At 41.8% G+C, this 16,569-nt stretch overlaps 1 protein-coding gene across 1 annotated transcript in view; it reads right to left on the bottom strand.

Annotated features, from left to right (window-relative positions):
* Nucleotides 1-16,569, bottom strand: part of LOC119161377 (WD repeat-containing protein 47) — a 170,738-nt gene that overhangs the window by 31,898 nt on the left and 122,271 nt on the right. The window contains exons 6-7 of the mRNA XM_075879415.1: nt 6,317-6,538; nt 2,070-2,235 (exon numbers count right to left, since the gene is read on the bottom strand). Coding sequence (XP_075735530.1) covers nt 2,070-2,235; nt 6,317-6,538 — 388 coding nt within the window. The remainder of the gene's footprint in view (nt 1-2,069; nt 2,236-6,316; nt 6,539-16,569) is intronic.

Below are 16,569 nucleotides of genomic sequence, written 5' to 3'. Positions count from 1 at the left end.
GAGCTAATCTACGATTTTATGCATCATCTGCCCACTGACCTTTCCTCACCACAGCCACGTTTGGCTTCTCTACCCAGTCACGAGCATGTGAAACTTTTTCGTGACCTCTTACTGGATCTAAAACCCTGCAAAACGTGTCCTGTTCTAGCACACGCACCTTTCATCTCATGTCTTTGTGTGCTATGCACCCAATCGGCCTGGTCTCCACCCGCAATGCCTCGGGTCCTTTCCCATATTAAAGACGCATGATTCTATATACATGGTGAATTCTCATGGCAAAGCTGACCCTATCGCACCTGACCGACAGAAGCCAGCCTATTCTGAGGTGACTCCCACTGATACACCTCTCATTTCAGCACCAGACATCTCATTTTACATACTGTTGCTGATACTGTTTGCAGACCAGGCTGCTTTTTAAGAGAGAAGCTTATGTAGTGCCAGTGCCATCGAAATAATTACCCATCTGGAGAAGACTATGCCAGCTGGTGCCACAAGGGGTGCAAGAGCTTAGGGCACCCTGGGACCCAAGCAAGAAAGAAAAGAACAGTAACAATAAGGCTCCGATCCTAGAACAGCATCTCACCATTTCTTTTTCTCACATGCACTCTACAGTTTAGCAACTGCTTTATAAAGCGAAAAATATATAGTAAATCATAGGTTACAAATGACACTTGTATTACATGTTCTTAAGTGCACAACATGACAAAACCTACAGACAAGGAAATGTTGTTAGCATTTCACGAGGTGAAATTTGATCACATCCGTTTTGTGAACGATTTTTAAACGGTACCTTCATCTGGCTTGAACGTTTAGGAATCTCTGCATGCCCCTTTTTTCCGGCAGCAGTGCAGGAATCTTAGGCTAACTGTCTGATGACTATATAGCAATGATGCAGACTAACTCCAAAGGAACAGAAGCCACACTTGTTGTCTGGACATGTGCAGCTTCAGTACTTTCAATGTAGCAAATGCAAGAGCACGTCAAACGCAGGTTTTAATGATTTGTGTTGACACTTCAAACAATGGCAAGTGGAAGTTACATTGTATAAGGTTTCGCACACCCTCATACTTCCGCAAGTTTGCTCATCCTTGTGCATACACAGTTTTTACATAAAAACATAATAGAGTTACAGAGTACAATGAGGGCAAGTTAAATTTCAACAAGAGAATTTCAATGAGGAAAAAAATTGTGGGACTCTTAAGCTTCGCCTTTGAGAGTCAAACGCGATAGTGATATCCTGTGCCTAGTGCGTATTTCAAACGCTTAATGCATGAAATCTTTTTCAACATGCTGTGCATCGACTTTGTGGCCTTTAGGGAACAGCACAGTAACAATTGTACCTTTTGTAATGGGTGACAGGCTTAAAACCATGAAGTCATTACGATAATCGCATGTTCTGATGCTCAATTGCAATGTACGCTGATTAATGATTGATATGTGGGGTTTAACGTCCCAAAACCCCCATATGATTCTGAGAGACGCCGTAGTGAAGGGCTCCGGAAATTTCGACCACCTGGGTAACTTTAATGTGCCCCCAAATCTGAGCACACGGGCCTACAACATTTCCACCTCCATCAGAAATGCAGCGGTCGCATCCGGGATTCGATCCCGCGACCTGGATTGCAATGTACGCTTGTACCACACATTATTAGTGCAATATTCCATGGTGTATTGTGAATCATGCATGTAACAGGACGCATGTAATTGTAAAGCATGAAAGGACGCATGTGTTTGTAAAGCATGAAAGTTACATTCACTGCACTTCCAAGCAGAGGAAGTTATTGTCTCTGTATTCACAAGCAGAGACGTGGTTGTGTGGTAGGACATCCGCTTGCCACGCAAACGACCTGGGTTCGATCCCCACTCAGACCCACAAGACCCAGGTTCAAATGTCACTTTGACCCAGGAATTTTTTAATTATTTATTTTATTTGCATCCTCGATTTTTTGGCCACGCATAAGATGATTTTTTTGCTCACAACTAACGACGCCAACACCGACGCTGAAATTTCTGCTAAATAGGCTCTTCGATGCTCTCGTGTTAAAAAAAGTGAACATAGTGATTCTTACTGTCAAGGGCACATGTCTCAGACTTGAATCGCATCAGCTTGATTGTCTTGTCATTGGAGCCAGTGGCCAAGAGGTCCCCAGTCTGGTTCCACGCCAGGCAATAGATAGAGCCCTTGTGATGCTTCAGCCGCTTGAATAGCACAGTGGGCTGGTGAGCTACGTCTCCCTCCCTGCAGGGCAACAAGATACGAGCTGTAAGTACTGGACAGTGTTGTAGGCATTACTGAGAAAAAGGAACTAAATCAGCTACTCGTTACACTAACAAAAAAGGAACGTGTCGTCGCCCTAAATTACCTACAAAAAAAGGTGACATGTAACTGTTGCAAAAAAAAAATGTGATGCATGTTACTTCAGCCATTACTATATGATCATAAATTTTAATCAGTGCATCGTTGCTACAAGGATATATAGTGACCATGTTATAAAGCTCACGATAGTATTTCACATAAAACTTCTAGCCCAAACAAGGATTTTACCCAAAATACTGTTTTAACGAGAAAACTTTGCACAAGTTGCGAGGCCCCAGTGTTATTAAAGTGGCCCATGAAGATGACTCTAGAGTTACATGCATGGGCATCGGCAGGATTTTGTCCTGGCCGGTGTAAACCTGTGTTGCATTGCTGATGGAGGAGTGTTGGTGTAGTCTGGTTGGAGGGTAAGCGATGGTGTGTCTTGAGGGGAGTAAGTACCCCTTTCGCATACCCCTGCCAACACCCCTGGTTAGATTTGATGGCATTTTTCTCAATGTGACATTGAACACAACATGAGATTTCATTATCAATACTCTCTGCAAAGAAAACATCCATTTTCTTTCAGTGATTCTGACAGCATTCTGACAGCGTTTACAGTGATTCTGACAGCATGCTTACACTAACAAAAAAGATGTTCAAATTTTGTAGCCATAAATAAATGCCTAAATGGTTTAGTTCTGTAAGAAAATATTTGCACAAATATACAATATTCCCCCTTTCACCTGTACAATTGGCAAGAAAATTGTGAGCGTTTATATTAGAGTGTTCAAAGTAAGTCACATACCCTCAGAAATGGAGTAACAAAAGAAATGTAAATTGACAGATGCCAATAAGAAAATTTATTTGTGAAAACAGAGTTAATAAACAGTGCTAGAGTATTGCAGGGACAACTTTCAGTTAGACATTTAAATTACAGCTACATTTTGAACTTGTCATCGGACAGTTCGCCTTGCTTCATAATTAAAAACGTCTTAACAAGGTGCTTGGTGGACATGCTGGATGGTACTCATATAGTCAATGCCTAGTGGGCTGGCAGTAATATTCCGCTGTGACAAAAGAACATTAGGGGCAAGCTCTGGTAAAGTGGCATCTGTGAGACGAAGGTCCTTTGAGCAAAACTTTCAAGATTGTTGGAATAAAAATTAATTGGTGATAACATCACACCTCCTATATTACAACTTACTGTTGGGTCAGTTGGTTGGGGTGCTGGGTATGGGGTGTGTTCTTACTAATATGGCTTTGAGAGAACTCCTAGTTGTACCAAGGTCTCTCAATGTCACACCTCACATTACTGAAAAACATTATTATAAGTTCATTATCTGTGACAGTCCTCGAATATTACTAACTAAATTAAAAAAGAAAGTAACACATTACAGGTAATACTGCAAACACTGGTACTGGCTCAAACGGATAAGTTATACATGTGTATTACTGCCTAAAACACCTTAAAACTCCTCCGGTGTCAACACAAATGCTTTAATCCAGTGGTTGTCAGTAATGGATGTGTTGGGGACCCCTTGTGGACTGGTGCAGGTAATGGGGGACCCTTGCAGCAAAGGGTAGGGATGTAGGTATGTAGGTAAAGTAACACAACCGGAGCGTGAAACAGGTGCCTTTTATTGCTACCAAAAACATTAAACAAACGTGCCACATCACTTCATTCTGGACAGTTTGTCAATACGTGGCACAGTTGCGCTTTAACAGAGTTACATATGTAAATTTTTCTAAATGCAAAAAAAAGCAGGTGAGGGTTCCGTGGATCACAGACCCCCTAGGATCCGGGAACTCCCATTTGAGAGCCACTACTTTAATCAATCAGTGCTATGGCTGGTGTCACCGTGACATTTCATCTGAAGTTTACGCAAAAAAAAAGACCTGTCATGCTTTGGACACAGTATGTTGTTTTTAGGTCAATGAAAAGTGCGGGAAGATGAGCAGAGAAAATTAGTGAGTTGCTGCAGGCCATGTCCCACATATCATCATCAGCCTAGATTTAGAAGAAATACCACACTGTCAAACATCTCTGGCAGCTAGCAACAGCTGTAGGCTCTGGTTAAGAATTAACTCCTGTTCTTTCTACAAGAGAAGAATGGAGTGTTCATTTGAACTCAATTGCGTGTAAAAAAACAGAGAACAACATTAAAACACACCCGTAACAAGAACAAGCTAGTAAATGCTGAATATGAAAACTTGTTTTAAATGGACACTAAAAAGAAACAATCAATTCAGTTAGATTGACACACTGCATTCTAAGAACACTATTGCCATATGTTTCACTACCACAGGTTCATTAACAGCTGAGAAAATCAAGGTTTAAGTTTCATTTCTAATTTACATGGCAACTTCTCTATGTGCGACATCAGAAATTTCCAAATGTATTTTTGTATTTTTACTACATTGGCTTAATTAAATTTTCTGAAACTTCGTATGCTAGGTCTCTGGCAGTCACAGATGACAGTATACCTCATTTTTATCGATTAGAAGCTGCTGTGTAGAACCGAGTAGATGCCTTCAATATCTATCTCGTCACAGTGTTTGGTGGTGTAGGAATCTTAAAGGGGCCCTGCAACACTTTTCGAGCATGGTCAGAAAATCCTGCCAATCAGTACTAGAGGCTCCGAGAACATGCAAGCCAAATATTATAGCCCAGGATGAGGCCTGCAATTTACAATAAATTATCAAAGTCAGCTAAAAATTGCTTTCTCTTCTCTTGACAAATGACAGAAGATGCTCAAAAATCACTCGTAGAAAATAATCTAATAGCTATTGGCTGATTTGTACATGGCACGTTAGGTCATTATAGTGATCGCCGCGGAAGGCCGAAACTTGTCCACACGCGCGTGCGACCACGCTGAAAAAGTCGCGCATTTGAAAGAAAAAAAATGTGCTTAAGGTTATGAGGTGGGCGTGACTTCTTTTTTTTTGCCCCTGCATTCCGCCTTGCTTAGCTTCCAGTGGTTTCGCTAGGACGACAGAATGTGATGGCAGGGTGCAACAAATCTTTTTAACTCCACTCACACAGGACAGATTCTTAAAATTTTCGCGGCATTGAATTCGTGAGGCAATAAGCTCTTCCAGTGAATTTGTTCCATGGTTAGCTGAAAAAGTGCTTCAGGGCCTTTTTAAGGTGGTATCTCTACCCGCATTTCCTTTTTGAGGGTTTTCTCGCTTCCCAAGCGTTGTGTTACAGTAAGAGGGGCGTTTAGAGGATTGAGAAATTGTACTTCAGTAATACGCGAAAAATCTTTTTGCTCTTTAGAGCCCCTTTGAACTGTGTTAAAGGGACACTAAAGAGTATTAGGTCCACAATGATTGTTGAAATGGCAATCCGGAAACCTCGGAGTGTTACTATTGTGCCAAAAGAGCACTTATTTTGAAATAAAATGACGTTTTAGTGGTCCACATCAGGCTAGCGTACTTAAAATTACCAGCCCCAAGCAGAATGTTGCCTGTAACATGGGCTTTACTGCGCGGTCGCCGACACCAATAGTAGCAAAACGAAAGTAGCGGGAGACACAGCAACAAGAATGGCACTTAAACAATTTCCTGCCATGGCCTCCACGATAGAAGACACGCTTTCAACTGGGCCCCGCTAGATATGACGACCTGTTCAAATCGGACATGTGAATTTAAATTTAACTGCTGTATCTCAACATAACACCAAAGACTGTAACATCAACCTACTTGTGTAATGCTAGATGAGCTGGTAATCGAGATAATAGCACCAGCAATGTTGCTGGTGTTCATTAATTTAATTGTTACTTTATTCAATTTGTCACGGTACAACAATATAGAGATAATTTTTTGTTTGTAATGAAAAGCACTAGTGACAGGCTGGGCCATTCAATAAAAGCAGGGCATGCACATAATGAACCCCTTAAATCATTTTCTTGCACACATACTGTACTATATTTATGCATATGCATCGCACAAATATTTGTTGGTGATGTACAGAGCTTTACAGGTAAAAGGCAAAGTTAGGCAGTAATGTAAAACATGCCTGAGGTCAGTGATAGTTGGGTAGCCGCAGATACGAAGGGTTTTGGAGTTGGAGCCAACAGCGTAGAACTGGCCGCTAGGGTGGAAGTCACAGGCACGCACCACCTGGGCATCTTCCAAGTTGGTGACCTGCACGAACTTTGGCTTCCGTGGCTCATCAGTTGGGTGGGCTGCCTGTGGCTGCGGTTGCTGGTTTTGGGTTCCATGATTTGCCGAGTACTGCACACAGATATAAAAATAAGCGTAAAAAACAGAGTTTTATCGATCAACAGGATTTTGCAACATTACATTTAGTCCTTTAACAAGTGAAAGCAAAGCACAGGTTCACAGTATTCGGTCACGATCTTCATGTTTCCTCTGCCTGAGCAGTTGAAATGATCAGGGTCATTGTTCAGGGATAACAGCTACTTATTTAAAAGAAAATACTGCACAACTATGAAGGAACGTGCACAAATATGGGTATTTATAACACTTTGAGTCACTCGTGCATATTGATGCCCAGATGCAGCGCCCCTGGAAGGCTAACTTTAACTTGACTGAGAAACTTCTATAAATAGTCAGGACAGAAAGAGTTGCGAGACGTACAGAATATAAAGCTTTTACATATGCCAATTTGGAGACTAAGCAGAAGTCAAGAATTATAATAACAAAACTTTTCCTGCCTTTTGTTACAAATTTTTAAGATTTTCCCAAAAACTACCTATGTCATAATCAATATGTATGAAAGATGACAGGTTGTGCAGCTGAACGTTATATCTTAGATGAGCTGAGTCCGCCCACTAGAATCAGCTGCAGTTCAAAGCACATAAACTCTAGGTGACACTCATTACTGTATGATGACTAGTAAAACTAATATAAAGCTAGAAAAAACTATAAAAGTAATAACAAATAAAAAGCAAATACACATTTACGCACTAGTCATAAGAAAACACACTATAGCAGAAAATAGCACTTCGTAAGCCATTTTTATGGTGCTACAACTGATATAGATTAGCTTCCCTGACTTTCCTGCACATAGGCAATCTTTCAGAATAGGTAAAAAGAAAAGGTCAAACAATATTTACCAGCCTAACAAAACTGCCACCGATGCAAGACATTACACAATATATTATTTGCTCCAAACAATGATATATATAGAATAAACTGATGCTTCAAACAATAACTTTGACCACTCCTAATTGAAGTCGTGAGATTACATCTAAATGAAAATCACTAGTAAAGTATAAGTCTTGTTGAAACATAGTGAATTTAAAAACAGCCCCAATTTTAGAAACAGTATAACGAAAGCAAATACGAAAAATAATGAGAACAATACAAAATCAAATTTCTTTAGAAGCACGCCACAAAACATAGGTCTGTGCCAAAAAAAGGTGGATCTTATTTTTGTTTTTCTCTGGAGTGACTATGACAAAAGGGCATCTAGAGTAAGCTAGTCATTATAGGGCTGTCAGAAAGCTATGCAAGATCAGTGAATCATTGCATTCAAGCTGCATTGAAAGATAATAGAGACAGTAATTTAGACAACTTGCTCTGTCACCAGATGCAAAGTTAAAATTACTTTCTGAGAGGGTGGGAAGAATTGAACCTTTTTTTATGTAGGTTCATGTATGTTTGTATTGTACTGAACAATGTGAGACGATGACGAATCAGCCAAGAAAGCAAGCGACGGAATTGGTGGTAGCCACGCAACCCGAGCCTGTGCTTGCCGAGATTTTGGCCTTTTGACATTCTTCCATGTTCTAGTACAGTTATACATGAATAAATTATGTGGCAGTATGTACATGTGATTAGATAAAATTATGAAATGTAAAATATTCAGGGGGGGGGGGGGCCTCCTCCCACTAACCAACACTGTCTGGCACTATTTCACTGGGAATAAAGGAGCGCTAAAGGGAAAGCGATCAAGGCCCATGTGCCATACCTTATGCTCATCCTGGTCCTCTAAGTGCTGTTCGGGCTCTAAGAATACATAGATTCTATTAGTTAAGGGGACCGTGTGCTAATTATAATAAAACAAAGATAATTGCAGTCAACACGACCAGTGTATTAATTAGCATGATACAACACAATGAAATCACCAGTCAAAGGTTTTGCGCATTTGAAAAGAGCAATAACTGCTCATACTGCCACTTGAAGTCATTGTGCTAACGAAAAGATTGTGTTTCATAATTATGAATATAAAGATGACTTTACATTAAACAAGGAACTGTAGGCTTAAAAATGGCACAAAATACTGCATTTTATGGCTTCAGACTAGATGGTAAACAATGGTAAAACATTGACAGCATACGTATGGAACAAACATAATATGTACACCCAGGAAGAAAATTTTACGAGCTGCTGGCTCTACAACAAATGCAGATTCCTTCACTATCAGTGCGCACTGCTTTTAATCTTTCTGGTAACTGTATATGTTGCACTACCGACTACAGTCTGGAACATTCGTTTGGAGATTGTGTTCCGAGTAGCAAGAAAAAGCTTTTCTCAAACATTTCGTACCCCGCCAACTTTGCTAGGTGTACACCCAGGTGAAATCAGCTAAAAACAAGTTACAACTGGTGTTTAGCTGGTTTTAACTGGGATAAGCTGGGTTAAGGTGAAAGCCAGTGGGCTACCAACTCAATTCAGTTGGTTCATAGCAAAAACCACTCCAGTCTGGAAAGGAATTCAGCTGGTATAGAAATGAACAATCTGGAATAATTAGGTCTGCAAATGAATGAAACCAACTGGCCTCAAACCAAAACGTACTTACTAGCTCATCTGGCAGGAACATTTCTGTGTAGAACTTGCTACAACGTAGAACTGCATCCAGTATTAAATGTAGAATTCAAGTGGTTCGACTGCAAGAATTAGCTCATACAGGTGGTTTCCAAGTGCACAAGTCAGTGGGGTATAGTAACACGAGCTATGTTCCCATATTTTGGAAGCCATCATTGAGGGCACAAACCGAGGAAGGAGAATTTAAGGCTTCCAGTAAGTTCATATTTATTTGACCCAAAGTTCTTAAACCTATGTTTTTCTTTTAATTGAAGCACCGTCAAAAAGGATACTTGCTTACTGCAATTTTCAGTTCCGCTGAAATCGTGTGCAGATGAATTGTATCCCTTCACAGCTGCATTCCCCGTGTCTTCAAAGTGACACATACATATGCTTGTGAAAATATTTGGCTCATGTTTACGTAGTGTGTGCCGAAGAGAACAGTACCAACAAATACCGTTGAGACAAGTGATGTCAAAGTTGGGATCTGAGGCCAACAACTTCCACCGTGGGCGAGCTGGCAACTTGGAACAGCTCGAACAAGCTAGCACAGATTAAAAATTTTCACCGGGCATGCATAACTTACGTATATGTTCGTGTTTTTTTTTTTCTTGTTACAACAACAACAGAACTATTGCTCTGAGAGTCACTTATAGAAACAAGTGAACTTTAAAAATCAGTTGTTATATGCATTAAGGCAGCGACACACAGGTGACTACAACGTACATTTTATTTCACGCACGAAGCTCAAACACGAAGCTCAAACCCGAAGCTCACGCACGAAGCTCAAACATGAAGAAACAAACAATTAACGGTCAGAAGGGGCGGTTTTTGAGATCAGCGACTGACGTTTGCCTGCTCTGAGGGTTTGGCCAAGAATTTAGTAGTTGTGATTGATTTTGTTTATTTTTTTTCATAAGCGTTTCTATAGTGTCCTAATTGATTAGCGAGTGTATTTTCAGATAGTACGACCAGGCAGATGCCGTTTTCCTCACCTGGACCAGGGGCTTTCCTCTGGTCTGCTTCTCTTCCTTCGCAGGAATTGCCAGTGGACTTGTTTTTACGCAATGGCATCTCATCCGTTCCTGTGGCATTGGTCCCAAGCAACGATGGTATTATACGGATGAAGAATCCAAAAATGATTGAGACGGAGTTGAGAGCCGCTACAACTCATTACCAAAGCATCACAGAGGTCAGGCAGTTCGGCAAGGGTGGCATTCTTTGCTTCACGTCTGACTAGCCCTGTGTTCGAGACCTAATAAAATGCTCGGTATTGGCTACCAACCCGGTGAGCGCATTCATTCCACCTCACCTAGCTTGCGTCAAAGGCCTCGTTCGGGGTGTCGATGTCAACTTGACCCCAACTGAGATATTAGATATGTTTTCAGAAGCAGGTGTGATAGCTATCTATAGATGTAGTCGAGTTGTGGACAAGAACAAGGTCCCAACGGAGTTCGTGATTGCTACATTTGCCGGGTCGAATCCCCCAAACGAAATCAAACCGTGGCCGTTAATATACAGAGTGGAGCCACTATCACCTCGTCTCCTACAGTGTATTAAGTGTTGGCGTTCTGGGCACACAGTGAAAGGATGCAGGTCAGTACCTAGATGCAGAATTTGTGAGACGCTCAACTCAAACGACTGTAAAAGTAATGAAGAAAAGTGCTGTCTTTGCCATGAAGCACACTGCGCTGATAACCCAAACTGCTCAGCCAAGGCACGTGAAATCCAAATCCTTGAAATTGTAGACAGAAGGCAATGCTCCCGAAAAGATGCCATTGCTGAAATCCAAGCCCGAACTTAAGGGTATGCAGGAGCAGCTGCCCGCCATAACATGGCAATGGAAGCATCCTTTTTCCTATCAATTGCGGACATGATCGAGAAGGCTGCGGATAAGGCTATGCAACGCTTTGCTACCATCCTATGCGAGTCACTGTCGCACATTGTGAATAACCAAATCGCACAAGTCTATGGAGCCCAGATAGATATAAGTACGGCTGTAGAAAATGCTGAGTCTGCACACCCGACAAGTGAGACAGAATCTGAGATAACTCCACCGGATGCACAGTCTGCAGAGCCCTCTGGAGAAGGCGTTCAGAGGCAAAGCGAGGGTGCACAGGAAGCTTCTCAGGACACAAAAGCTATGGACATGGATCTCAAAGGCCTAAAGCGTTCTAGATCCCCTGTATCGAAAAAACTTGGCTTGCCGAAACATGCATAAAGCAAGAAATACCAGAAAGACAACCTTTCAAAAACCGATTTTCTAAAAGAAAATATTTTAGATAAGGTAGTTACCGAAACCATTTTAACGAAATCATAGGGTCTCTTAAAATTATACATTGGAATTGCAGATCTCTTCACTCAGCCATAACAGATCTGTTATACCTGTCTTCCAAATTCGATCCGGCTATTATTGCATTACAAGAAACTTAGCTTTCCACACATCATTTATTTCACCTACCCAACTTCCAAACCTTTCGTCTAGACAGTCCATCCAAAGGTGGAGGTTTAGCTTTCGTTATAAACAATAAAATTAGTTTAAAAGTCAAAAACTCATACAAATGTATGTCTTCTGAATGCGAAATTTTTGCGTTAGATATTACCTTGCCAGGATACTTGCCTTTCTCGCTAATAAACGTCTACTTTCATGTAGGCGTTCAAGACATGAGTTGGTTGGATATGGCTGCTGATTCAGGCTGTAAAGAAAAAATTATAGCTGGCGACTTCAACTCTCACCATACCTGCTGGGGTTTTAGAACAGATCAGTGTGGACAACGGTTGTGGGACTTGTCAGTAGACAACTTATTGTGCCTTAACGCTAGAACTCCCACATTTATTCGAGGTCATTCACGCACCGCCTTAGATTTAAGCTTTGTAAGCTCGGCCATTGCTAGTACATTGTGGACAGCCCTTGATTGTGCCTCCAACAGTGACCACTTTCCAATAATGTTCGAGATCGCTTGCCCCGTCAAACCATCATGCTTCCATGCCCGGACCTATATAAATTATGCAAAATTTCAACACGACTTAAAAACTGCTTTAGACGCTCCCTCTCAGGATGGACATGACACTAAAGCAATGAAATTAGGCGCAGTAATTAAAAGGGCATACAAAAACGCTGAATTTGCATTTAAATCGGCGAAGGGAGTACCCTATAGCCCCTGGTGGAATTCCAACTGTTCACGAGATCACAGACGAAGGCAGGCAGCTTGGAAGAAGCTAATACATAATCAGTCATCTAAGAACTGGTCAGATTATAAATTTCTTGCCGCTGTATTTAATCACACGGTGGCCCAAGCTAAAGAAGAATATGATAAAAGACATTTCGATTTTCTCTCGAAACCTAAAAATAAGAAAGCTTTATTTCAATATATGCGATCTCGCAAAATCCTGCCGTCTACAGTAAATACTGATTATGAAAAACAATCATTGGAAGAAACGAAGAACTCTTTAGAGTCAATTGGCAGAGGTCTAGAAATTAGATTTTTTTGGACTATGGCTTTCAACTGGCAAAAGTCTAGCATAAGCACTGACTTCGAAAACGTAACGCTGTCTGAAGCATCAAAAGTAATTCGAGATCTACCATCGTCAGCTCCTGGTCCAGATGGAATCACAGTTCCTATGATTAAAATTTTATTCAAGCTATCCCCCGGCGACATCCTCAATCTTATAAACTACTCTTTAAAGAATGCCTGGATACCGTATGATTGGAAAATAGCTAAGATAATCCCATTAATAAAAAAGCAAGGATTAGGTTTTACCATAGAAAATATCAGACCCATCTCGCTAACTTCGAACATGGTGAAACTCATAGAGAGGGTCCTAAAGGGCCGAATAAACTCCTGGATGACGAATAAGGTCATATTAAAGCCAAATCAGATTGGTTTTCGTTGTGAATGCTCAATTTGATGCGCCCATGCGGATTTAGGGAGTCGAACCCAGCTTGCTCGTAAAAGGAAACCGTACGTCGCATTTGTAACTAACTCTCGACATAGCTAAAGCGTACGACAGTCTCGAGCACTCTATTCTACTGACCACCTTGCAGAGCCTAAAGTTTCCTCAGTATATTACTGAGTGGATAGCAGAATTCTTAAAATCAAGAGAATTGTATTGCGTGAAGGATGGCTGTTGTTCGCATAAATTCAAACAGAAATGTGGTGGGTCTATCCTATCTCCAGTATTATTCAATATACTGATGAGCTCTATACCAATTGTTCAGGATGTCAGTGTCTACATTTATGCAGATGATATCACGTTCTTCGCTGCAGAGAGCGACATTTACTCACTACATCAAAAATTGCAAAGATATATTAATATTAATACCCTAGAAATTTGGTTGCAATCCATTTCATTGTCATTAAACATCAGTAAAGGTGCGCTCTTGGTGTTTCCTATAGCAGATACAGTTTCAATTTCTGTATTGTATAATCGGCAACCTATTCCACAAGTAGATTCAGTCAAGTATTTAGGAATGATTTATAATGAAAGGCTAAATTGGAGCCCACACATTGAATATATAACAACAAAGGCACAACGGGCGTTAGGTTTATTACGCAGGTTAAGCAACAGAAAATACGGGCTGCGCAGACACTCGATGTTAATGATATATAAAATGTATGTGCGACCAATATTGGAATTTGAGTGTGTATTATTCTCGGGGGCCGCTGGTTATAAAATTAAACCGCTAGTAATGTTAGAGCGAGAAGCCCTGCGAATATGCCTGGGACTTCCCAGGTTCATGGGGCATAATGTATTGTATCAAGAAGCGCGATTGCCAACACTCCTCTGTCGATTCCGCATTCTAGCGATTCAAACCTTCCTAAAGTTCTACAGTTTACAAGCGCGAAGATCAGAGTACGCATTTATCAACCACCCTGACTCTTTCTTTCTTGCACATTGGCCCCGATTTCATACCCCTCAGATAATTTTCGTTAAAAAGAAACTGGATTGCATAAATGTAGACATTAGCACAGTAATTGAAACTAATTCCTCAACCCTCAACATTAGAATAGAGTACGATGAAATCTTCCCCCCACAAGCCAAGTTGCAATCTCTTAAATTTTTGACCACTACATTAAAGGATTACTTGGTACATGCAGAAACAAAAAATGCAATAGCTACAGATGCTTCTGTCAACAATGAAAAGGCAGGCGTAGGAATTGCGTCTGATTTCCTCGGCTGGTCTTTTTCAGTAAGGCTTCCAGATTTCACTTCTATATTTGAAGCCGAGCTAGTTGCTATTATTTTAGCTCTTCGTAAAATTCCTACGACCGAGACCAGTGCAATCATCCTAACAGACTCACTTTCGGTGTGTGGAGCTCTGACAACCTCCGAACAATCTCGTGCCCTAGCAGCGTTCCACACATTGGCACCGCCACATTTAAAACTCCTCAAATTAGTGTGGGTCCCAGGTCACTGTGGATTACAATTAAATGAATTGGCAGATGCTTTGGCACGAGCATCACTCGATGGACCAGTAATTTCAGTACTTCCCGAGTTAGAATACTTATCAGGGGTTAGATATAAGAAATTTGCTATTTTTACAGATAGTTTAGAAAATATCACACAATGGACAGATTATCAGCACCTCCAATTTCCATGGAAAGCCCAGTGGAGTCCGTCAAAAAAACTTGAAATTATAATCTCCAGATTCTGGTGCCGTGACCCCCATTAAATTTTTATTTACTCAGAGCTGGCCTGACACTTTCCCCCCTTTGTCCGTTTTGCAAAGAATCAGAAATTATTGAACATTATTTTGGCTCATGTCGTAACTATGCATTAATTAGGAAACGACTTTTAGATATTCCATTTGCGAAGCTAGGTTTAAATTTAACCACAGAAAATGTTCTAAATTTTGGTGCCTCTGTTTTGGGAAATTGCCACAGAGATGCATTCGATGCGGTGTGTAATTTTATTCAAGACTCTAAACCTTTTTCAACATAAAGCCCACGTTAACAGGTACTCAAAAAAAAAAAAAACCGGGTCAAAAAGTAATTTTCAAATCTGGATAAATCCGTGACATACCAAATTAATCGGGTTTGGCAAAACCAGCTGTTTGGTCGGCTCCCAAAATCACGTTATAGCTATTAGTGTCTACTTCCTTGTTGATTCTTTTTTCTCACCATCTAAATCTTTGATTTCTTTTTTTTAACATACTGTTTTCACTATACAACTCCCCCCCCCCCCTTTTTTTTTTTCGTTGTAAGCAATAATGCAGTTATCGTCCATATGAGACTATATGTTCTCTTGGCCGATCCCCCAGAGTGGGTATGAACCATGAATTAGAGGCTACAAACAAACAAACAAACAAACAAACGAAGCTCACATTCCCCTAGCTAAACAAATAATGTTCTGGTCGACGTTTCACACGTGCAATGTGTGTTTCGAATTAGCCTCCTTAAAGCAAACTGCAATCAAACTAATCAAGGACTCGCATTGCCGCAATACGTGGTGGCTAAAGGGCGCCTACACGCGCGCACCTGTGTTGCTGACGGCAGCGCGCGCGGCAACACCGGAGTACCAAAGCGACGCACGTTAACCCGCAGCGGTCGCGTCTTCCGGCGAACCGCGACTGTCAAGGGCGCGCGCTGCCAGTGCACGCCTCCGGCGCTCGTGAATATTCAGCCGCGACGGGTACAAACGCACGCACAAGGCGAGTTCGTGCACGGACAAACCAGCGCGACTTCCGATCCGATTCTATTCTAATCACTGCCGCCGCGACAAGCCGAGGCTCCCGAGAGCGCGGCGCTTGCAGCCAGTGCAGGCCAGGGGCCCAGAGCAGGCGTCACGCTTGGCGGGCAAATATGTGGGTCGCATATCCGCCACAGGGCGCAACCATGCGCACGTACCGGCGGCTTCCAAGTGACCGTGCAGTAAACGCTTACAAGGGATGACACAGGAAAAGCCGCGAGAGAAACAGGTCAGGCAGTAAACTCGGGCAGCGTATCTCTCAACCCTTTGGTGCCTACAAGAATATCGATGAAATGCCGAACTGAGCGGATTAGATCAAGACTCGGGGCTGGAAAAGCGCGAAGGAAAGAAGGCAGAACAACCATACACAAACGACTAAAATGTTCCAATGTACACAAATCGCATATGAGCTGCAATGCATACGCAGGTCAGAAAACGCGCTTGCCGAAAAAATTCGAACGAACATGAAACGACCTCCTGAAACAGAACCTATCGTTATTTCCAAACCATATACTTATCAAGGTGGACAATGGTCACGCTGCCTTCGTTCAGAATTCCCACATGGTGTACTATCGGCGTCAAATGAAAGTCACAGCTTTGGCGCAAAGGCGAAGCAATGAACGCGATAACGACAAATTGGAAGGTCACGCACAGGATGACAAGCAGATCAAAACGTGCCCCGTGCCCCGCCGCGGTGGTCTAGTGGCTAAGGTACTCGGCTGCTGACCCGAAGGTCGTGGGTTCAAATCCCGGCTGCGGCGGCTGCATTTCCGATGGAGGCGGAAATGTCGAGGCCCGTGTGC

This window comes from Rhipicephalus microplus, chromosome X (assembly GCF_043290135.1).
Source record: "Rhipicephalus microplus isolate Deutch F79 chromosome X, USDA_Rmic, whole genome shotgun sequence".
NCBI classification, from domain to species: Eukaryota; Metazoa; Arthropoda; class Arachnida; order Ixodida; family Ixodidae; genus Rhipicephalus; species Rhipicephalus microplus.
Note: the sequence above shows the minus strand (reverse complement) of the source record. Positions and strands in the feature narration are given on the sequence as shown.